The sequence below is a fragment of the Hemitrygon akajei genome, chromosome 13 (assembly GCF_048418815.1).
Source record: "Hemitrygon akajei chromosome 13, sHemAka1.3, whole genome shotgun sequence".
In the NCBI taxonomy this organism is placed as follows: Eukaryota; Metazoa; Chordata; class Chondrichthyes; order Myliobatiformes; family Dasyatidae; genus Hemitrygon; species Hemitrygon akajei.
In genome coordinates this window covers 88,311,200-88,327,135 of record NC_133136.1, presented here as the reverse complement: position 1 = coordinate 88,327,135, position 15,936 = coordinate 88,311,200, and the positions used below count along the sequence as shown (strand labels likewise).

The 15,936-nt window shown below is 42.0% G+C and overlaps 2 protein-coding genes across 2 annotated transcripts in view; one reads left to right on the top strand and one right to left on the bottom strand.

The window, feature by feature from the left end:
- cops4 (COP9 constitutive photomorphogenic homolog subunit 4 (Arabidopsis)) overlaps positions 1–3,685 on the bottom strand; it is a 55,990-nt gene extending 52,305 nt beyond the window's left edge. The window contains exon 1 of the mRNA XM_073065025.1: positions 3,546–3,685. Coding sequence (XP_072921126.1) covers positions 3,546–3,625 — 80 coding nt within the window. The 5' untranslated portion in view covers positions 3,626–3,685. The remainder of the gene's footprint in view (positions 1–3,545) is intronic.
- Positions 3,686–3,973: 288 nt separating this feature from the next.
- lin54 (lin-54 DREAM MuvB core complex component) overlaps positions 3,974–15,936 on the top strand; it is a 105,613-nt gene continuing 93,650 nt past the window's right edge. The window contains exon 1 of the mRNA XM_073065022.1: positions 3,974–4,180. The gene's annotated coding sequence lies outside the window, so the exon portion shown is untranslated. The remainder of the gene's footprint in view (positions 4,181–15,936) is intronic.

Below are 15,936 nucleotides of genomic sequence, written 5' to 3'. Positions count from 1 at the left end.
CCACAAAGAGGTATCCCTCTTGTGGTACGCAGTACCAAGAAGTTTGGATCTAATTGATGTGTTCATAGGATCATTCTGTTCACAGTCTCCTGCTCATTGCATCTCATCCAGGCCAGTAATGTCAACATTCTAGCACCTGACCTCTCAGACAATGAAGTACATGTCTACTGACAATGGGGTTGCCCGCAGTCTTCAACTTGGTATTAACAAATGGATCAATGGTGGGGGAGTTATCCTCACTCTGGAGTCAGGATTCACAGCTCCACCATGACTGGAGACAGTGTTCTGCCTTTAATTCCAATGTCACAATAAAGAACGGTCCACTGTACCAACACAATTCCACAAAAACATTCATTACAGTTTTCAGAGATCCAGTTTTAATTACTGGAACCCACATTTTTCAAAAAAAAATCACACAAAATGACACGGTTATCATGTCATCGAAAATAATGAAAGGTAGCAGTCCAAAACATTGACTGATTACCCCCCCCCCCCTCCATAGACACTGCCTGACTTGCTGAGTTCATCCAGCATTTACTGTGCATTGCTGAAGATTTCCATCACCTGCAGAATCTCACGTGTTTGTGATCATGTCTTTGCATAGAGCAGGGACAATCATATGAATCATACCAATCAGAATCAGTATGAGGATTTGATACGTCATCCTAGGGTAACTAATATGTGACACTAACTTCCAAGTCATTCAGCATGGAAACATGCCCTTCAAGCCAACGCATTGATATTGACCAAGATGCCAGCTAAGATAGTTGCTTTTGCCATATTTGACCCATATCCATCTACATGTTCCTATTCACGTACCTGGCCAAATGTCATTTAAGAGTTGTTACTGTACCTGCCTCAACTAGCTTGGTCCATAAATGTACAACTCATGGAATCTTTCCCCTCCCACCTAAAGGTTACGCCCTCTAGTTCTTGATTCACCAACCCTGTGAAGAAAATAGTGCATTCATGCTAAAATACACTTTATAATTGTCGTCCCTTTAAAATTCTGTGAAGGCATGTTCGAACAAGGAATGGTTACAGAGACTTTGCAATTTAGTTTAGTGAAGCTTGTCTGAAAGATCAAGCATTAATATAGGTCTATAGTGTTACAGAGTGCAACAAGAATGGAAATCAATTAGTGCTCTTGCAAAGGACATCACTGATAGCAAAGTACAAGTGAGAGCAGAGCTGTTTTTAAAAAATCACTGCCACAACAACACAAATGTGTCTTCCATAGAGGTCTATAGCTCAAAATACTCTCTTGTGAAAGAAGATTTACTACATTGAAACCTGTAGGTCACGGGTTGTATTATGAGGCAAGGTTGGATATGCTAAGTTCGCACCCACAGGCCTTTGAAAAGATTCTAAAAGGTCTTGATAGGTTGGACGAGCAGAGGATGTTTCCTTTTGTATGAAAATAGGGGTTAAATGTTTTTTTTAATCATTTAGTTAAAACAAAGATGTTGTGACTTGGTTCCTCAGAAAGCTACAAATCCTAAGAATATGAAAATAATAGGAAGTGTCTTGGCCATTCATGCCAGCTTCGATATTGATCTTCTAACACTGACACTATCCCTGTATTCCACGATCCCCTTCATGCTTAGAAACCTATTTTATCACTGTCTTGAATGAGCTTCAATGATAAAGTCCTCACAGCCCACAAGCAAGGAATTCCAAAGATTGTCAGTGTGAAGGGATTTCTCTCTTGAACATTTCTAGATTTTTCAACCAAAGGAAACACACTCCATGCATTCAACCTAGAGAATTTCATAAATTTCAATAAGATCACTGGACAAAATAGGCTGACTTCACTCAATCTCTACTTGTAGGACAGATCTAGTGAATTTCTGCTGCACTCTCCCTAAAAAGAAATCCATGAGCTTGCCATAGAGAAAGAGGCTTAAATGTACATAACGCCCTAAATAACTGCTTTGGAAATCTTCAAAAAGGGTAAAACTGAACCTTCAAATACTTTTAAGGCAGATTGATTCTTGATTATAAGGTGAGAATTAGAATGGGGGTTCAACAGGGTATGTGGCCTCCTTCAGCAATAAGTCACATGCTTATACTTTCTCTAAATTTAAACAACTATATTAATGAAATCCTGGTGAAAACTGAAATTGCCACAACTTCAATTTTTAAAAATGTTTTCAAAGCCACTTAAGCTTTAAGGGTAATGATTACAGTGAAATTTGTTCTTTTTGGAACAGATGGCAAATTCTTGTGATTGAGTTTGTGCAAAGTTAAGAACTTTGTTTTATTTGACAAAATGGGAATAATTCACCATGTACATGTTGCCCTTTATAGAGACAGTTCTTTATTTTCCCCCACAACTTTAAAATAATTTCAATGGATTTTTATTTTGCAATATTTATCCCTCTCTCCAAACAGTAGGACCTCAAACTTTCTTTGCTGCATCCATTTCCTGAGATTCATGCCCCACTCACTGATCATCTTTTTCTAAAGTAACACTGCTGAATCTGAAGCAATAAATGAAATCCCAAGTCCCTAATAAGAAGGTTTGCATTTGCATCTTCATTTAACTCAGATTTAGATGTGCTTCTCCATCATTCTTGACTTTGCACTTCAAAAATGTTCAATTCATTTACAATGAACATATAACATCATGGAAACAGAAGCAACATTGGTGCCCTGCCTGCTCACCCCACCTCTACCTGCACCCACTCCAAAAGGCCCAGACACACTGTAAATCCCTTCTCTGTAATTTCTATCCTAAATACACATGCGATTACTTGCAGCATTGGATAAACATGGGATGCTTATTCTTCAGGAAAGACCTTTGGCAAAGAGAAGTTCTGTACTTGACTGTTGAAGACATTATAACCTGGACAAAATCTATCATCCCTCTCCCTCAGAGACAGATAAATACCATCAAGAACTCAAACGTAGGCCGAAATTGTTTAATGTAACTGTATCAACACACAAAGGAACTGGCCTAATTCAGCCAGTTAGGCTGATCTGCATGTTGATGCTAAAAGGACATGTCAAACAAATGAATCTCGCTGAATCGAAATCTATTTTTTAGCCGTCTCTTTGATACACTTACTGCAGTCGTAGCCTAATCACCAGCAGTAGCAATCTGATTGTGTCAGTCTTCATCAATGAGCCTATCAAAGATTATGACAGCCGAATTCTCCCCAGTACTCATTCAACTGGGCTGTAATCGGCAGCATTTTCTTTGGCACCACGAAATAAAAGGGAAACAGCCTAACGCCCACCTAGATCAGCTTGGAGATGGGACCAGTAACGGTGGTCCCTCGACAGGAGGAACAACTCTTTGAAACGAGCAGATACACTCCTTACTTTCAATAACGAAAAAAAAAAGAACTTTTTGCGGGCTAAGGACAAGAAGTCAGCGGGCTTTGAGGCCCGAGTAAACGTGCCGAACTGACAAGCCGAGGATCATCCTTCAGGCGGCAGGTGATGGTGCGAATCTGCCGCTCTGCGGGCCGTTACTAGACACAACGCCCACCCCGCAGTCTGGGGCACGCAATCCTGGATACGTCCCCTAAAGTACTCACTTTCCAGCCAAATCCTTATGGGAACCGCTGGAGTTCATCAGCACTGTCAACTCCTGCTTCATCGCCGCCGCCGCCGCCATGTTTTGCCCCACCGGCCACGACAACGAATCGGCGAGAGTGCAAAGAGCGTCCGTCCGCCCCCGGGCCGGCGCCAGGCAGCAGCGCCGCCTAGGCCTTGGAGATCAGCACTGAGCCGCGGACAGCTGGCGCCAGGCAACAGCGCCGCCTAGGCCTTGGAGATCAGCACTGAGCCGCGGACAGCTGGCGCCAGGCAACAGCGCCGCCTAGGCCTTGGAGATCAGCACTGAGCCGCGGACAACTGGCGCCAGGCAACAGCGCCGCCTAGTCTTTGGAGATCTGCACAGCCGCAGGCAGCCGGCAGCCGGCAGCCAAGTTCGCCTCTGCTCGGACAAATAAAGCACTAATTCGTCCCTTATTCGGACGAAACGCGAGGAGCGATTCGAACGCGAGTATTTGACATGTTGTGCACCGAGCTTCCTCATGGGCATTGCGTGGGTCTGTCCATCAATAAACGCAGACGGTGAACTGGGGTGGAGCTCATCGCTTACTGTTCAAAGACTACGTTCGTACATCTGTGTCACTGAATTTCCACCAGCGGGTTAAGATTTTCTCCGGTAAGTGAACGCAGGAAGGCACTATCATTATTATTCTCGGGAAAGAAAAAGCACAGCTCGGAAAGTACCCTGATTAAAAGAAGCATTATATGTAAGACTTTCAAAAATAGAACGAGTATTTTCAAATTTCAGTTATTTCCGAAAAAAAGATCAATTTAACGATTTATTTCAATAGACGGGACCTCGCATTAGAATTTAATAACAGAAAGTGGAGACACAAGAGACTGCTGATGCTGGTTTCTGGTAGAAAATTTAAACTTCTTAAGGAATTCAAAACATGAGCTGCTGGAGGAACTCCCACCCTGCACTATCAGGGGTGGCAACCAGAAACATGAGCTGTTTCCCTCACAAATGTTGCCTAGCCCGCTGAGTTCCTCGATTTTGCCCAATTCTAGCGTTTGCAGTTTCTTGTGTTCAAAGGGACTCAGCGAGTCAGGCAGAGTATGTGGAGGTGAAGAGAGATCGAGTCGAAGCTCTCCATCAGGACTGAGAGTAAAGGGAGGATAACTGGCGTGAAGGTGAGATGGAGGGGTAAGTGACAGGTGGAACGAGGTTGGGTGTGGGAGCCAGGTGAAGGAGGAGTTTAGAGACAGAGACTAGCGGAGATGGGGAAAGGGGCAGGATGATGGGCGGAAAGTGCTGCGTTATTTAGAAGGGCAAGCAGATTCCAAGGAGAAAGACAGAGATAAAAGTGAAACTTGGAAACAACAGGGACCAGAAAGGATTGGTGGGAGAATCTTTTTTCCTCTCAGAAATACGTGTTTTATGTAGAGAATAGTGTTAATAATGGCATTAAACTGGAGTAATACAATAAAGACAACACGAGGAAATCTGCAGATGCTGGAAATTCAAGCAACACACGCAAAATGCTGGTGGAACACAGCAGGCCAGGCAGCATCTATAAGGAGAAGCACTGTCGACGTTTTGTATGCTGCCTGGCCTGCTGTGTTCCACCAGCATTTTGTGTGTGTTGCTAATACAATAAAGACTTTAGTCTACATATAGGAAAGGCAAGTAATTAGTAGTAAGAATGAAGAAGAATTCTTGGAATGAATATTAGACTATGGATGTTATTGATTAGTATATTGTGGAACTGACTTACAATCAAGCTTGTATTGTGCAATAAATGTAACAGGACCCTTAGGGGAAAAAAAATCATTGTAATATGATAGCATTTAGCATTAAGTTCAAAAGTGTTATGTTTTAATCCAGAACCAGAGGTTTCAATCTAGACTAAAGAAACCCGAGGTGTTGGCAGTAGTTGATTGGGAAACTACACAAAATCCTCAGGTGCAGAGTAAGTGTAGTAAGGGTATTTTCTCTGCTGAAGGCGTCTAGAACAAATGGGCACAAACTCAAGTTCTAACGTAGACCATTTAGGACTGAAATGAGGGAACATTTCTTTACTCAAGAGAATGGTGTATCTTTGCATTCTCTATCCAAAGTGCTTTGGAGACCTTGGCAGCATAGTTCAAAAGATTTCTGGATAACAAAACAATCAAGGGATGTGAAGATCGACACTATGTCCTGCTCTGTTAGTGGATCAGCTATGATCTTGTTGAATGGTGGAGTAGATTCAAAGGGCAATGGCCTATTTAGTCATAGAGTTGTACAGCACAGAAACAATCCCTTCAGTGCACCATGTCTGTAATGTTCACCACATCTATAATATTCACCATATTCTCTATCTAATCCCATTCTATACTAATACTGCTTGCCTGCTTTACTTCATTAAAACCTGTGTGGATGAATGTGTGCCTATGAAAACTTGTTGTACATTCCCAAACCTAAAGCCATGGATGAACCAGGAGGGTTGTCTGCTGAGGGCTGGATCTGTGGCATTTAAGTCTGCTGACCCAGGTCTGTACCAGAAAACCAGGTATGACTTGCAGAGGTCTATTTCAAGAGTGAAGAGACAATTTCGATTGAGGATGGAAGCGATATTGGATGTGCAGCAACTCTGGCAGAGATTGCAGGACATTACTTCCTACAAACCAAAACCCAGTAGCATGAATGGCAGCAATGCTTCACTACCAGATGAACTCAAGGCCATCAATGCCCACTTTGAAAGGGAGAATATAACTACAGCTGTGCAGATCCCTGTTGCACCTGGTAACCCTGTGATCTCTGTCTTGGAGGCTGATACCAAGTTGTCTTTCAGGAGGGTGAACCCTCACAAGGCAGAAGGTCCCAATGGAGTACCTGGTAAGGCTTTGAAAACCTGTGCCAACCAACTAGCGGGAGTATTCAAGGGCATTTTCAACCTCTCACTGCTATGGGTGGAAATTCCACTTGTTTCAAAAAGGCAACAATTATACCAGTGCCTAAGAGATGAAATGCTTTGAGAGGTTGGTCAAGACTAGACTGAACTCCTGCCTCAGCAAGGACTTGACCCACTGACATTTGCCTATCGCCATAATAGGTCAACAGCAGATGTCATAAGGGGGGGCATTGAGACTGGACCCAAATGCAGGACACAGACTCTGAAGTACTAGGAACAGAACAGGACAAAACAAAAGGACAGGACAGGTCAGACTAGGCGAGGGAAGCAGGACCAGGACGAGGGACTGGGAACAAGGAGCCTGGGTGTGGACTCCGAGCCCGAGACTGGACAAGGACCCAGAAACTGGGTCTTGACTCAGGCTCAGACCCCAAATCAGGCGAAGACGTGATGAGGCCTGGGTTCTTGAGGCTTGAGGCTGGGGTCTTGAGGCCTGAGACTTGGGTTTTTGGAGACCAGGCAAAGACATGACAAGGCTTGGGTTCTTGGAGGCCACTCCTGGGCAGGACACGGGACTCCCCCGACAGAGGCGAGGGACAGGACAAACCGCAGGGTAACAGCAATCAGCCTGACGCCCCCGACAGAGGCGAGGGACAGGACAAACCGCAGGGTAACAGCAATCAGCCTGACGCCCCCGACAGGCGAGGGACAGGACAAACCGCAGGGTAACAGCAATCAGCCTGACGCCCCCGACAGAGGCGAGGGACAGGAAGTGGGCTCAGTCCAGGGTAGCTCCAAGACTCGAAGCAGCCAGTAACCTCAGTGGGCTACGGAACAGCCAAATCCATAACTCAATGAATGTACTAGCCTTCCACCGGTAGGTTGCTCCAAGGAGAGACTGACAAGACACCCCCCCCCCCCCACCACACTCAATCCCAGGGCCATTTATATTCCCAGCCCCCAAGATGAGCATCAGGTACTTATGTTTAAGTCCAATCGAAACAAGGGACAGTCGGAGGACCCGGAGTCCGGAGTCTGCAGACCGGACCATGAACCGGAATGTGGACTTCGGGCCGGACCATGACAGGAAACTCAATCTCAATGGCTCCCTACATGGCTTTGGACCACCTGGACAACACAAACACCTATGTCAGGATGCTGTTCATCAACTATAGCTCAGGATTTAACACCATCATTCCACAATCCTGTTTGAGAAGTTACAGAACCTGGGCCTCTGTATCCCCCTCTGCAGTTGGATCCTCAGCTTCCTAACTGGAAGACCACAATCTGTGCGGATTGGTGATAACATATCCTCCTCACTAATGATCTACACTGGGTGCACCTCAGGGGTGTGTGCTTAGCCCACTGCTCTACTCTCTCTATATCCATGACTGTGTGGCTAAGCATAGCTCAATTGCCATCTATAAATTTGCTGACGATACAACCATTGTTAGTAGAATCTCAGGTGGTGACAAGAGGGCGTACGAGAGTGAGATATGCCGACTAGTGGAATGGCACTGCAGCAACAACCTGGCACTCAACGTCAGTAAGACGAAAGAGCTGATTGTGGACTTCAGGAGGGGTAAGATGAAGGAACACATACCAATCCTCACAGAGGCTCAGAAGTGGAGAGAGTGATCAGCTTCAAGTTCCTTGGTGTCAAGATCTCTGAGGATCTAACCTGGTCCCAACGTATCAATGCAACTATGAAGGGAAGACAGCAGCCATATTTCGTTAGGAGTTTGAAGATATTTGGTTGGTCCACCAAAACACTTGAAAACTTATATAGATGTACTATGGAGTACTAGCCTCTATAGTATCCAGGACATCTTTAAGGAGCAGTGCCTCAGAAAGATGGTGTCCATTATTAAGGATCCCCACCACCCGAGACATGCCCTCTTCTCACTGTTACCATCAGGTAACAAAGAGGTACAGAAGCCTGAAGGCACACACTCAGTGATTCAGGAACAGCTTCTTCCCCTCTGCCATCTGATTCCTAAATGGACACTGAACCCATGAACACTACCTCACTATTTTAAAAATAAATATTATTTCTGTTTTTGCACTATTTTAATGTAATATATATATACTGTAATTTATTTATTTCTATATTATCATGTATTGCATTGTACTGTTGCTGCTGAGTTAATGAATTTCACAATGTATGCCAGTGATATTAAACCTGACTCTGATTACTTCCCTATCCCTTTATGCTTCTTTCAAGTACCTGTCCAGACGTGGTTTCCATTCCTACTACTGTCACCCCATCTGAAGCTTATTCCGTACGCTCTGTGTGTGTGTGTGTGAGGGGGGGGGGAGGAATTAGATCCTTGCCTCTCAGATCTCCTAAAAACCTCCTCCCTCTCATTTTAAACCTATCACATCGTTACCATCGGGAAGGAGCCTGAAGACAAGAACAGCTTCTTCCCCTCTGCCATCTGATTTCTAAATAGGCATTGAACCCATGAACACTACTTCACTACATTTTTTTATTCGTTATTTTGCTCTACTTATTTTAACAGTTTATATACTCAATTTTTTGTCTATATTTATCATGTATTCCATTGTACTACTGCCGTAAAGTTAACAAATTTCACAACATATGCCAGTCCGATTATGATCTCCTCAAGTTTTCCAACTGTGGGGAAACGTACTCTGGCTATCTACCAGATCCATGCCTCTCCTAACTTCATATCTTTTATATTCATAGCCAGAATTTAATGGTACTTCCCCAGTTTCCCTTCAGCAGGCAGTGGTAAGATGCCTTCTTGAACTGTCCATGAGATGTGGGTACAGCATTGTACCACATTGCTGTTAGGGAGGACTATCAGGATTTTGACCCGGTGACAGTGAAGGAACAGTGAGATATTTCCAAGTCAGGATGGTGCAGCTTGGAAGGTAACTTCCAGATGTTGGTGTTCCATTGTTTTTGCTGCCCAGCTGTTGGAAGCTGCAATGGCTCAGGCAGGTGGAGAGTTTATCACACTCCTGATTTGAGCTTTGTTGGTGGTGGACAAACTTTGGGAGTTGGGAGGTGAATTACTCACCTTAGTATTCATATCCTTTGACCTGCTCTTGCAGCCTCATTGTGGAGACAGTGACTCCAGTTTAGATTCTGATCTGTGGTAATGCCAGAATATTGATCATGGGGAATTCTGTGATGGTAATACCATTGAACATCAGGGGTTGATAGATGGATTTTCTCTTGTTGAATTGCCTAGCATTTGTGTGGTGTGAATGTTATTTCTTCCTTGTTTGTGTTCCTGTGTATTAATGACAGCTGACAGAGGATGGTGAAGGCTTGTGAGACAACATCAAATAGATTGAAATGTTTTTCATCTTGAAGTTACTAATGTTTGGCGAGTAACACTGAGTTTGATCCAGATGTAGATAACATTGTCTCAATTTCATGATAATTACAAAGAATAAGAAAAGTCAAATTTTAGGAAAGCGACATTGTGTATATTTAATAGAATAAGAGAGCCAAAGATATTTTGCAGGAATATTTTTAAATACACATGAAAATGCTAGAATTTGTGCTTGGAGTATTGTGGCAGATCTTCATCTTAAAAGAGGAAAGACGGAGATTTCTGCAGAAGAATGACAAAGCTTTGCATCTCAACAAGTGAGACCTCTAATGGTAGTGTTTGACATGCTCATGTGGACAGATAGTTTGGGGTTTGCTGTAGGAGATGACGGACGTTGAAGTGATAAGGAAGAATAAGACCACTGAGAGGTGACAGCAGCCCCTGATTTTCAACAGGATGCGGACAGCAAACTTACAGAGACATCATGTATGGAGTGCAGAAGAAAGGAAAGTGTTCAAGGCATTGACAAAAAATCTAGATATATCAAATGTAAGACAAAAATCAGGCAGGGGAGAAGTCAGTTTTTGTTTCCCTTATGTGTATAGTGTCTGTGCCACACAGGTGACCCTGGTGAGGGAGCATAATGGAACAATTGGCACCCTCAGAGATATCCTTTTGTAAAGAAAGGGCATTGAATAAACTGAAATACACTATCAATCCCAGGATAACTTCTTGATCTGATTGTACTTTATTTTAGAAAAGTCTGTTGATAAAGCAAGTAGACACGTATTTGTCTGTATAGAAGCTCCTCTCAGGATCAGTTATATCACTAAGATTGCACACACCCTATTGTAAATCACATCCTGAAAATTTGCAAAAATAGAAGGGTTTCACCTACTCCAAAAAAAATACTGAGAATATTTCCAGGTGGTGTCTATCATTGACCATCCAGTCAACACGAGTCAGTGAACTTAGCCAATTCATTCCAACTTATTTAGTTTTTAACTTCAAAGTAGCAGGATTTCTAAACAGACATATTTTGTATTTTATATTGGTGCAATTGTAATATAATTTATGTATTATAATTCGGATCAAAGTAAATTTTATTATCAAAGTCACTGTATACAACCCTGAGATTCATTTTCTTGTAGGCAAATCTATAGAATAGTAACTGTAACAGGATCAATGAAAGATCAGAGTGCAGAACTGCATATGCAAATATAAATAGCAATAAATAATGAGAACATGAGATAGTCCTTAAAGTGATATCATTTGCTGTTGGAACATTTCAATCATGGGGCAAGTGAGTGTAGTTATTGCCTTTTATTCAAGGGCCTGATAGTTGAGGGGTAGTAATTCTTCTTGAACCTGAGACACCTGTACCTTTTACCTTTTACTCAAAGACAGCAGCGAGCAGTATGCAAACAACTTGGCTATGATACCTGCATGGACCATCTGCGTAAATTGTTCTCTGGCTAAACTGAAGACCCAAAGTTTCAGTAGTGGGACAATGGAGATTCAGCTACCAGGTGCATAAAACATTAAAGTACTTATTTTACAATGTTTCATGTTTTATTGACTTACTCTGCTCCATGTTTCAGGATGGTAAAGTCAGTCTCTCTGCTCTGATTCTTAGAATGAATTGTATTAGTTGATGAAACATATAATTTTGTTCTTGTTGCAATTAAGTGTCTGCAAATTATTATATAGAATGTATTATTCCACCAATCCTTTTTGCACAGCCTCTTCCATGATTTCTTACTATCAGTTTAGCCCAGAGGATTGGTTTTGGATCCCGTATCGTTTTCCCAAGGTCCTTTATTCATGCATCCCAAACTCTTTCACATCCATCTCTACATTTCCCAACAAAGCTGTGCTCCCTATCTTCACATTCAGCAACTCAACTTCACCAATTGTCTCTTCAGTGTCATTCTCACTCTCAATAAAAATTGCCACCCTAAGCAGAACTGGCCACAATTCTGTCCTTCACGTGAGTCAGTAGCTGAGATTAATGTGTTTTCGGTCCTCCAAGATAAAATTGAAAATTCATCTCCTGTTCTAACCGTTGGTGACATCTGTCTCCACTTTCCAACCTGGCATCTATTTTAACATTAACCAACCCTCTGTGTAACACCTTGTTATTTTTTTCTTTTTCTTTGTCCCTACTTCATTCTTTTTTTTTGCAAATTGTCTGCACTTTTCATCTCCGTCTCAATTACTTATTCCTTCGAAAATGTTTATAAAACTATTCTCTGCCAAGCTTTTAATATTCCTGTTCTCTTTATGAAATTAACTTTTGTGCATAAAAGGGGTTAACTTATTTCTGAAGATTGAAACCACATTTTTAAAATATTTTGAATTTTGATGCTGTATATTTCATCAAAAAAAATCTGAAAATCAAACTGGCAGATTTGAAATCTTACTGGTAATAAAAGGACAAAATGATTTTTCAGTGATTCAGCTTAAGCAAAATGCAGTGTAAAGTTAATGTAATTCTTATCCCATTTCACACCTAACACTTTATGATGTAGGAAGATTTACATAAGCAATTTCATGAGACTGCATACCTCCTTAAACTTAAAACTGGAACAAAAAACATCTCAAAATACGCAACAGATCATGCTGCATCTGTGGGGAAAGGTTTTGCTTTAGACTTCTGGAATACACATGCCTTTAAATTTTTACTTGGTGAAATTGAAGTTTAACCCACCATGCCACTCAGTTTCTAAAGGATTCGGTACGTTTATTCTGATTGTAATTCTATGTCAAAAATATCGATGTCCTGTTCTCTGGAAATAAGAGAAAATTCAACATTGCACTTATTTTAAAAATAATTTTTCTTCAAAAATGGATCTTAAATAGTTTTCATTCCAATGTTCACTGAGAATGTTTTGATTCATGCAGTTTCTTGATGTACATCCAATTATGATAATATTGGAATATGCTTTATGATGTTTGTTAAAGCACTAGGAGTAATTTCATTTTCTTTTTCTGAACAGTAAATTTTCCTTCTGTCTTTTTTTTCCCTCTCTCTCCCAAGGAGTTAGGATTGTTTGGTAAAGAGTGAGTACCAGTATTTTGTAAGAAAACTAGACATTTATTACATGTTGGCCTTTTGAGGAGCACATCACGATGCCTTCATCGCTCAAGTCAAATGTTGATTGACTATGTCAGAATTCCAATTATTCCAATAGAGTAGATCATGCAATATATACACTATCTGTCCAGAATCATCTATTAAAAATATGTAATATGACTTCTAGTCTTTATACACCACCATCCCTGTTATGTATTTAATATTTCAATAATATAACTAATCCTGTATACATCTTGGTTGACCAAGCATTCTTATTCATTTAAGTTACGGGTTGTGTGTTTTTAAAACGCTTTAATTACATACATCATCGCACTACTGGTCCAAGCGCACCTCGCTTAAAGTAAACTCAAACTTCACTCATATTTTCGGACTCCTGTGCGTTTCTTTGAATTAGTTTAATTTTAAGTTACAAAACATAACAATCCCCTATCATGATGCTCTTCTTTCCACAATGGAGTTCCAACCAGCTCTTCCCCCACCAATTCAATCCTCCACACAGGTCCCAGCTGGAAACAATGGGATCTAGGTGCTCCTTATTGAATATTCCAGTCAGGAGCCAGCTTGGACCATAATAAACTCCTTAATGACCAGGTTTCCTTTAATCCTGCAAGGATTAAAATCACCTTCTGAAATTACTATGTCATTCAATTTACTGGGCATCTGTGGTATGATGATGAAGACAGCAAGAGTTTTGTAATCAGGTTGAAAGTTGTATTATAAATTCTATACAATTTATTAAGACTTTGGTGATATGTGTAATATCATTAAATTTGCTATAGTGATTGTCATATGATAAAGTTGCTCATGTTGAAAAGGAAATTTTCCCCACAGATGGAGAAATCTTCTGATGGAGTAGGAAGTAATCTAAATTCCAAAACTGGGATGTGTATATTTGCTGTTGCCAGGCCAGTAGAACAGCATGACTGTGAGAGCACTATCTTTCTCAGAGCAGGTCTGCCTTTTGAACCTCGATCATGAGTGATTTTAAAGGAAATTGATGACTCCTAGAGTTGTTCTTCCCATGATTCTCCACTCTCAGAGGGGCTACGAAAGTTAGTCACAGTGGAGAAACAGGCCCTTTGGCTCCACTGGCCCATGCTGACCAAGATTCCCATCTAAACTAGTTACATTTGCCTGTGTTTGGTCCATATCACTCGAAACCTCTCCAATCCATGTACCTGTCTAAATGCCTTTTAAATGTACCTGCCTCAACCACTTCCTCTGGCAATGGTTTTGATACACTGATCACCCTGTTGTCCCTCAAATTCCTAATAAATCTTTCCCAACTCACCCCTAACCTATGCCCTAAAGTTCTTGATTTCCCCAGCCATGGGAAAACAGGACTAAGCCCATTCACCTTATCTATGCCCATCATGATTTTATACATCTCTGTAAGATCATCCCTCGTTCTCCTATGGTGCAGTGAACCCAGTCCTAACCTGTTGAAATTTCCCCATCACCCAGTCCCATAACATCTTCATAAGTCTCTTCTCTGAGTCAAAACCAGGTTTATTATCACCAGCATATGACGTGAAATTTGTTAACTTAGCAGCAGCAGTAAACTTACCCATACTTATTACGTTATGGGTAGTTAGTCTTATCTTTGCATATTGTTATAATCAAAGGATCCTACACCCAAACATAAACAGAGCAATATTGTATGTACCATCTGGTGCAATGAGAACTGCATGGTGTATCGGCGAGACCAAACAACTGGTTCACAAACGGATGCCAGATAGAGTTCAACCCAGATAGGTGTGAGGTGCTTCATTTTGGTAGGTCAAATATGATGGCAACAATCTTGGTAGTGTGGAGGATCAGAGGGATCTTGAGGTCTGAATCCATAGGACACTCAAAGCTGCTGTGTAGGTTGACTCTGTGGTTAAGAAGGCATACGGTGCATTGGCCTTCATCAATCATGGGATTGAGTTTAGGAGCCAAGAGGTAATGTTGCAGCTATATCGGACCCTGGTCAGACCCCACTTGGAGTACTGTGCTCAGTTTTGGTCACCTCACTACAGAAAGGACGTGGAAACCATAGAAAGGGTGCAGAGGAGATTTACAAGGATGTTGCTGGATTGGGGAGCATGCCTTATGAGAACAGGTTGAGTGAACTCGGCCTTTTCTCCTTGGAGTGATGGAGGATGAGAGGTGACCTGATAGAGGTGTACAAGATGATGAGAGGCATTGATCATGTACATAGTCAGAGGTTTTTCCCCAGGGCTGGAATGGCTAGCACTTTTATGCAGAGAGTGGTGAGTGCGTGGAATGGGCTGCTGCCGGAGGCGGAAACGATAGGGTCTTTTAAGATACTCCTGGATGGCTACATGGAGCTTGGAATAGAGGGCTATGGGTAAAGCCTAGGTAGTTCCAAGGTAGGGGCATGTTCGGCACAACTTCGTGGGCCGAAGGGCATGTATTGTGCTGTAGGTTTCCTATGTTTCTAACTTTGGAGGTCTAACACCTCAGGTCAGGACTTGGCTGTATATCTACACCTAAAGGACAAGGGACACTCCTTTGATGATAACAAAGTGCACAGGTGGTTTGAAAGAGGGGTTAAAGAAGTCATTTTTTGTCAAACTGGAAAACCCATCCCTGAACAGAGGAGGTGAGGTATGACACCCCCTATTAGCTACTTACAACGCAGTCCTGATACCTCTACCCCAGCATGTCCACAACAGCTCACACCTCCATTCATGCAGACTAATGACCCTCTCATTACCTCTACATGTGATTGCTATACCGTTAAACAACTCAGTTTATAAACTGGAAAAATAACCACCATGGATTAGAACTGAAGAAGACTGATAAACAACCAATGTGCAACAGATAAATTGTGCGAATAATAAAAAGTAAATAAATAAAAACTGAGAACATGAGTTGTAGAGTCTTTGAAAGTGAATCTGTAGGGTTGTGGATTCAGTTTAGCGTCGAGGTGTTTGACGCTGGTTCAAGAGCCTGATGGATGTACGGCGATTGTTCCTGAAACTGGAGCTGTGGGGCTTAAAGCTCCAGTACTTCCTGCTTAATGGTAGGAGTGAGAAAAGAGCGTGGCCTGGATGATGGATGCTGCGTTCTTGCGGTATTGCTTCTTGTAAATGTGCTGGATGATGGGGAGAGGTTTGCCTGC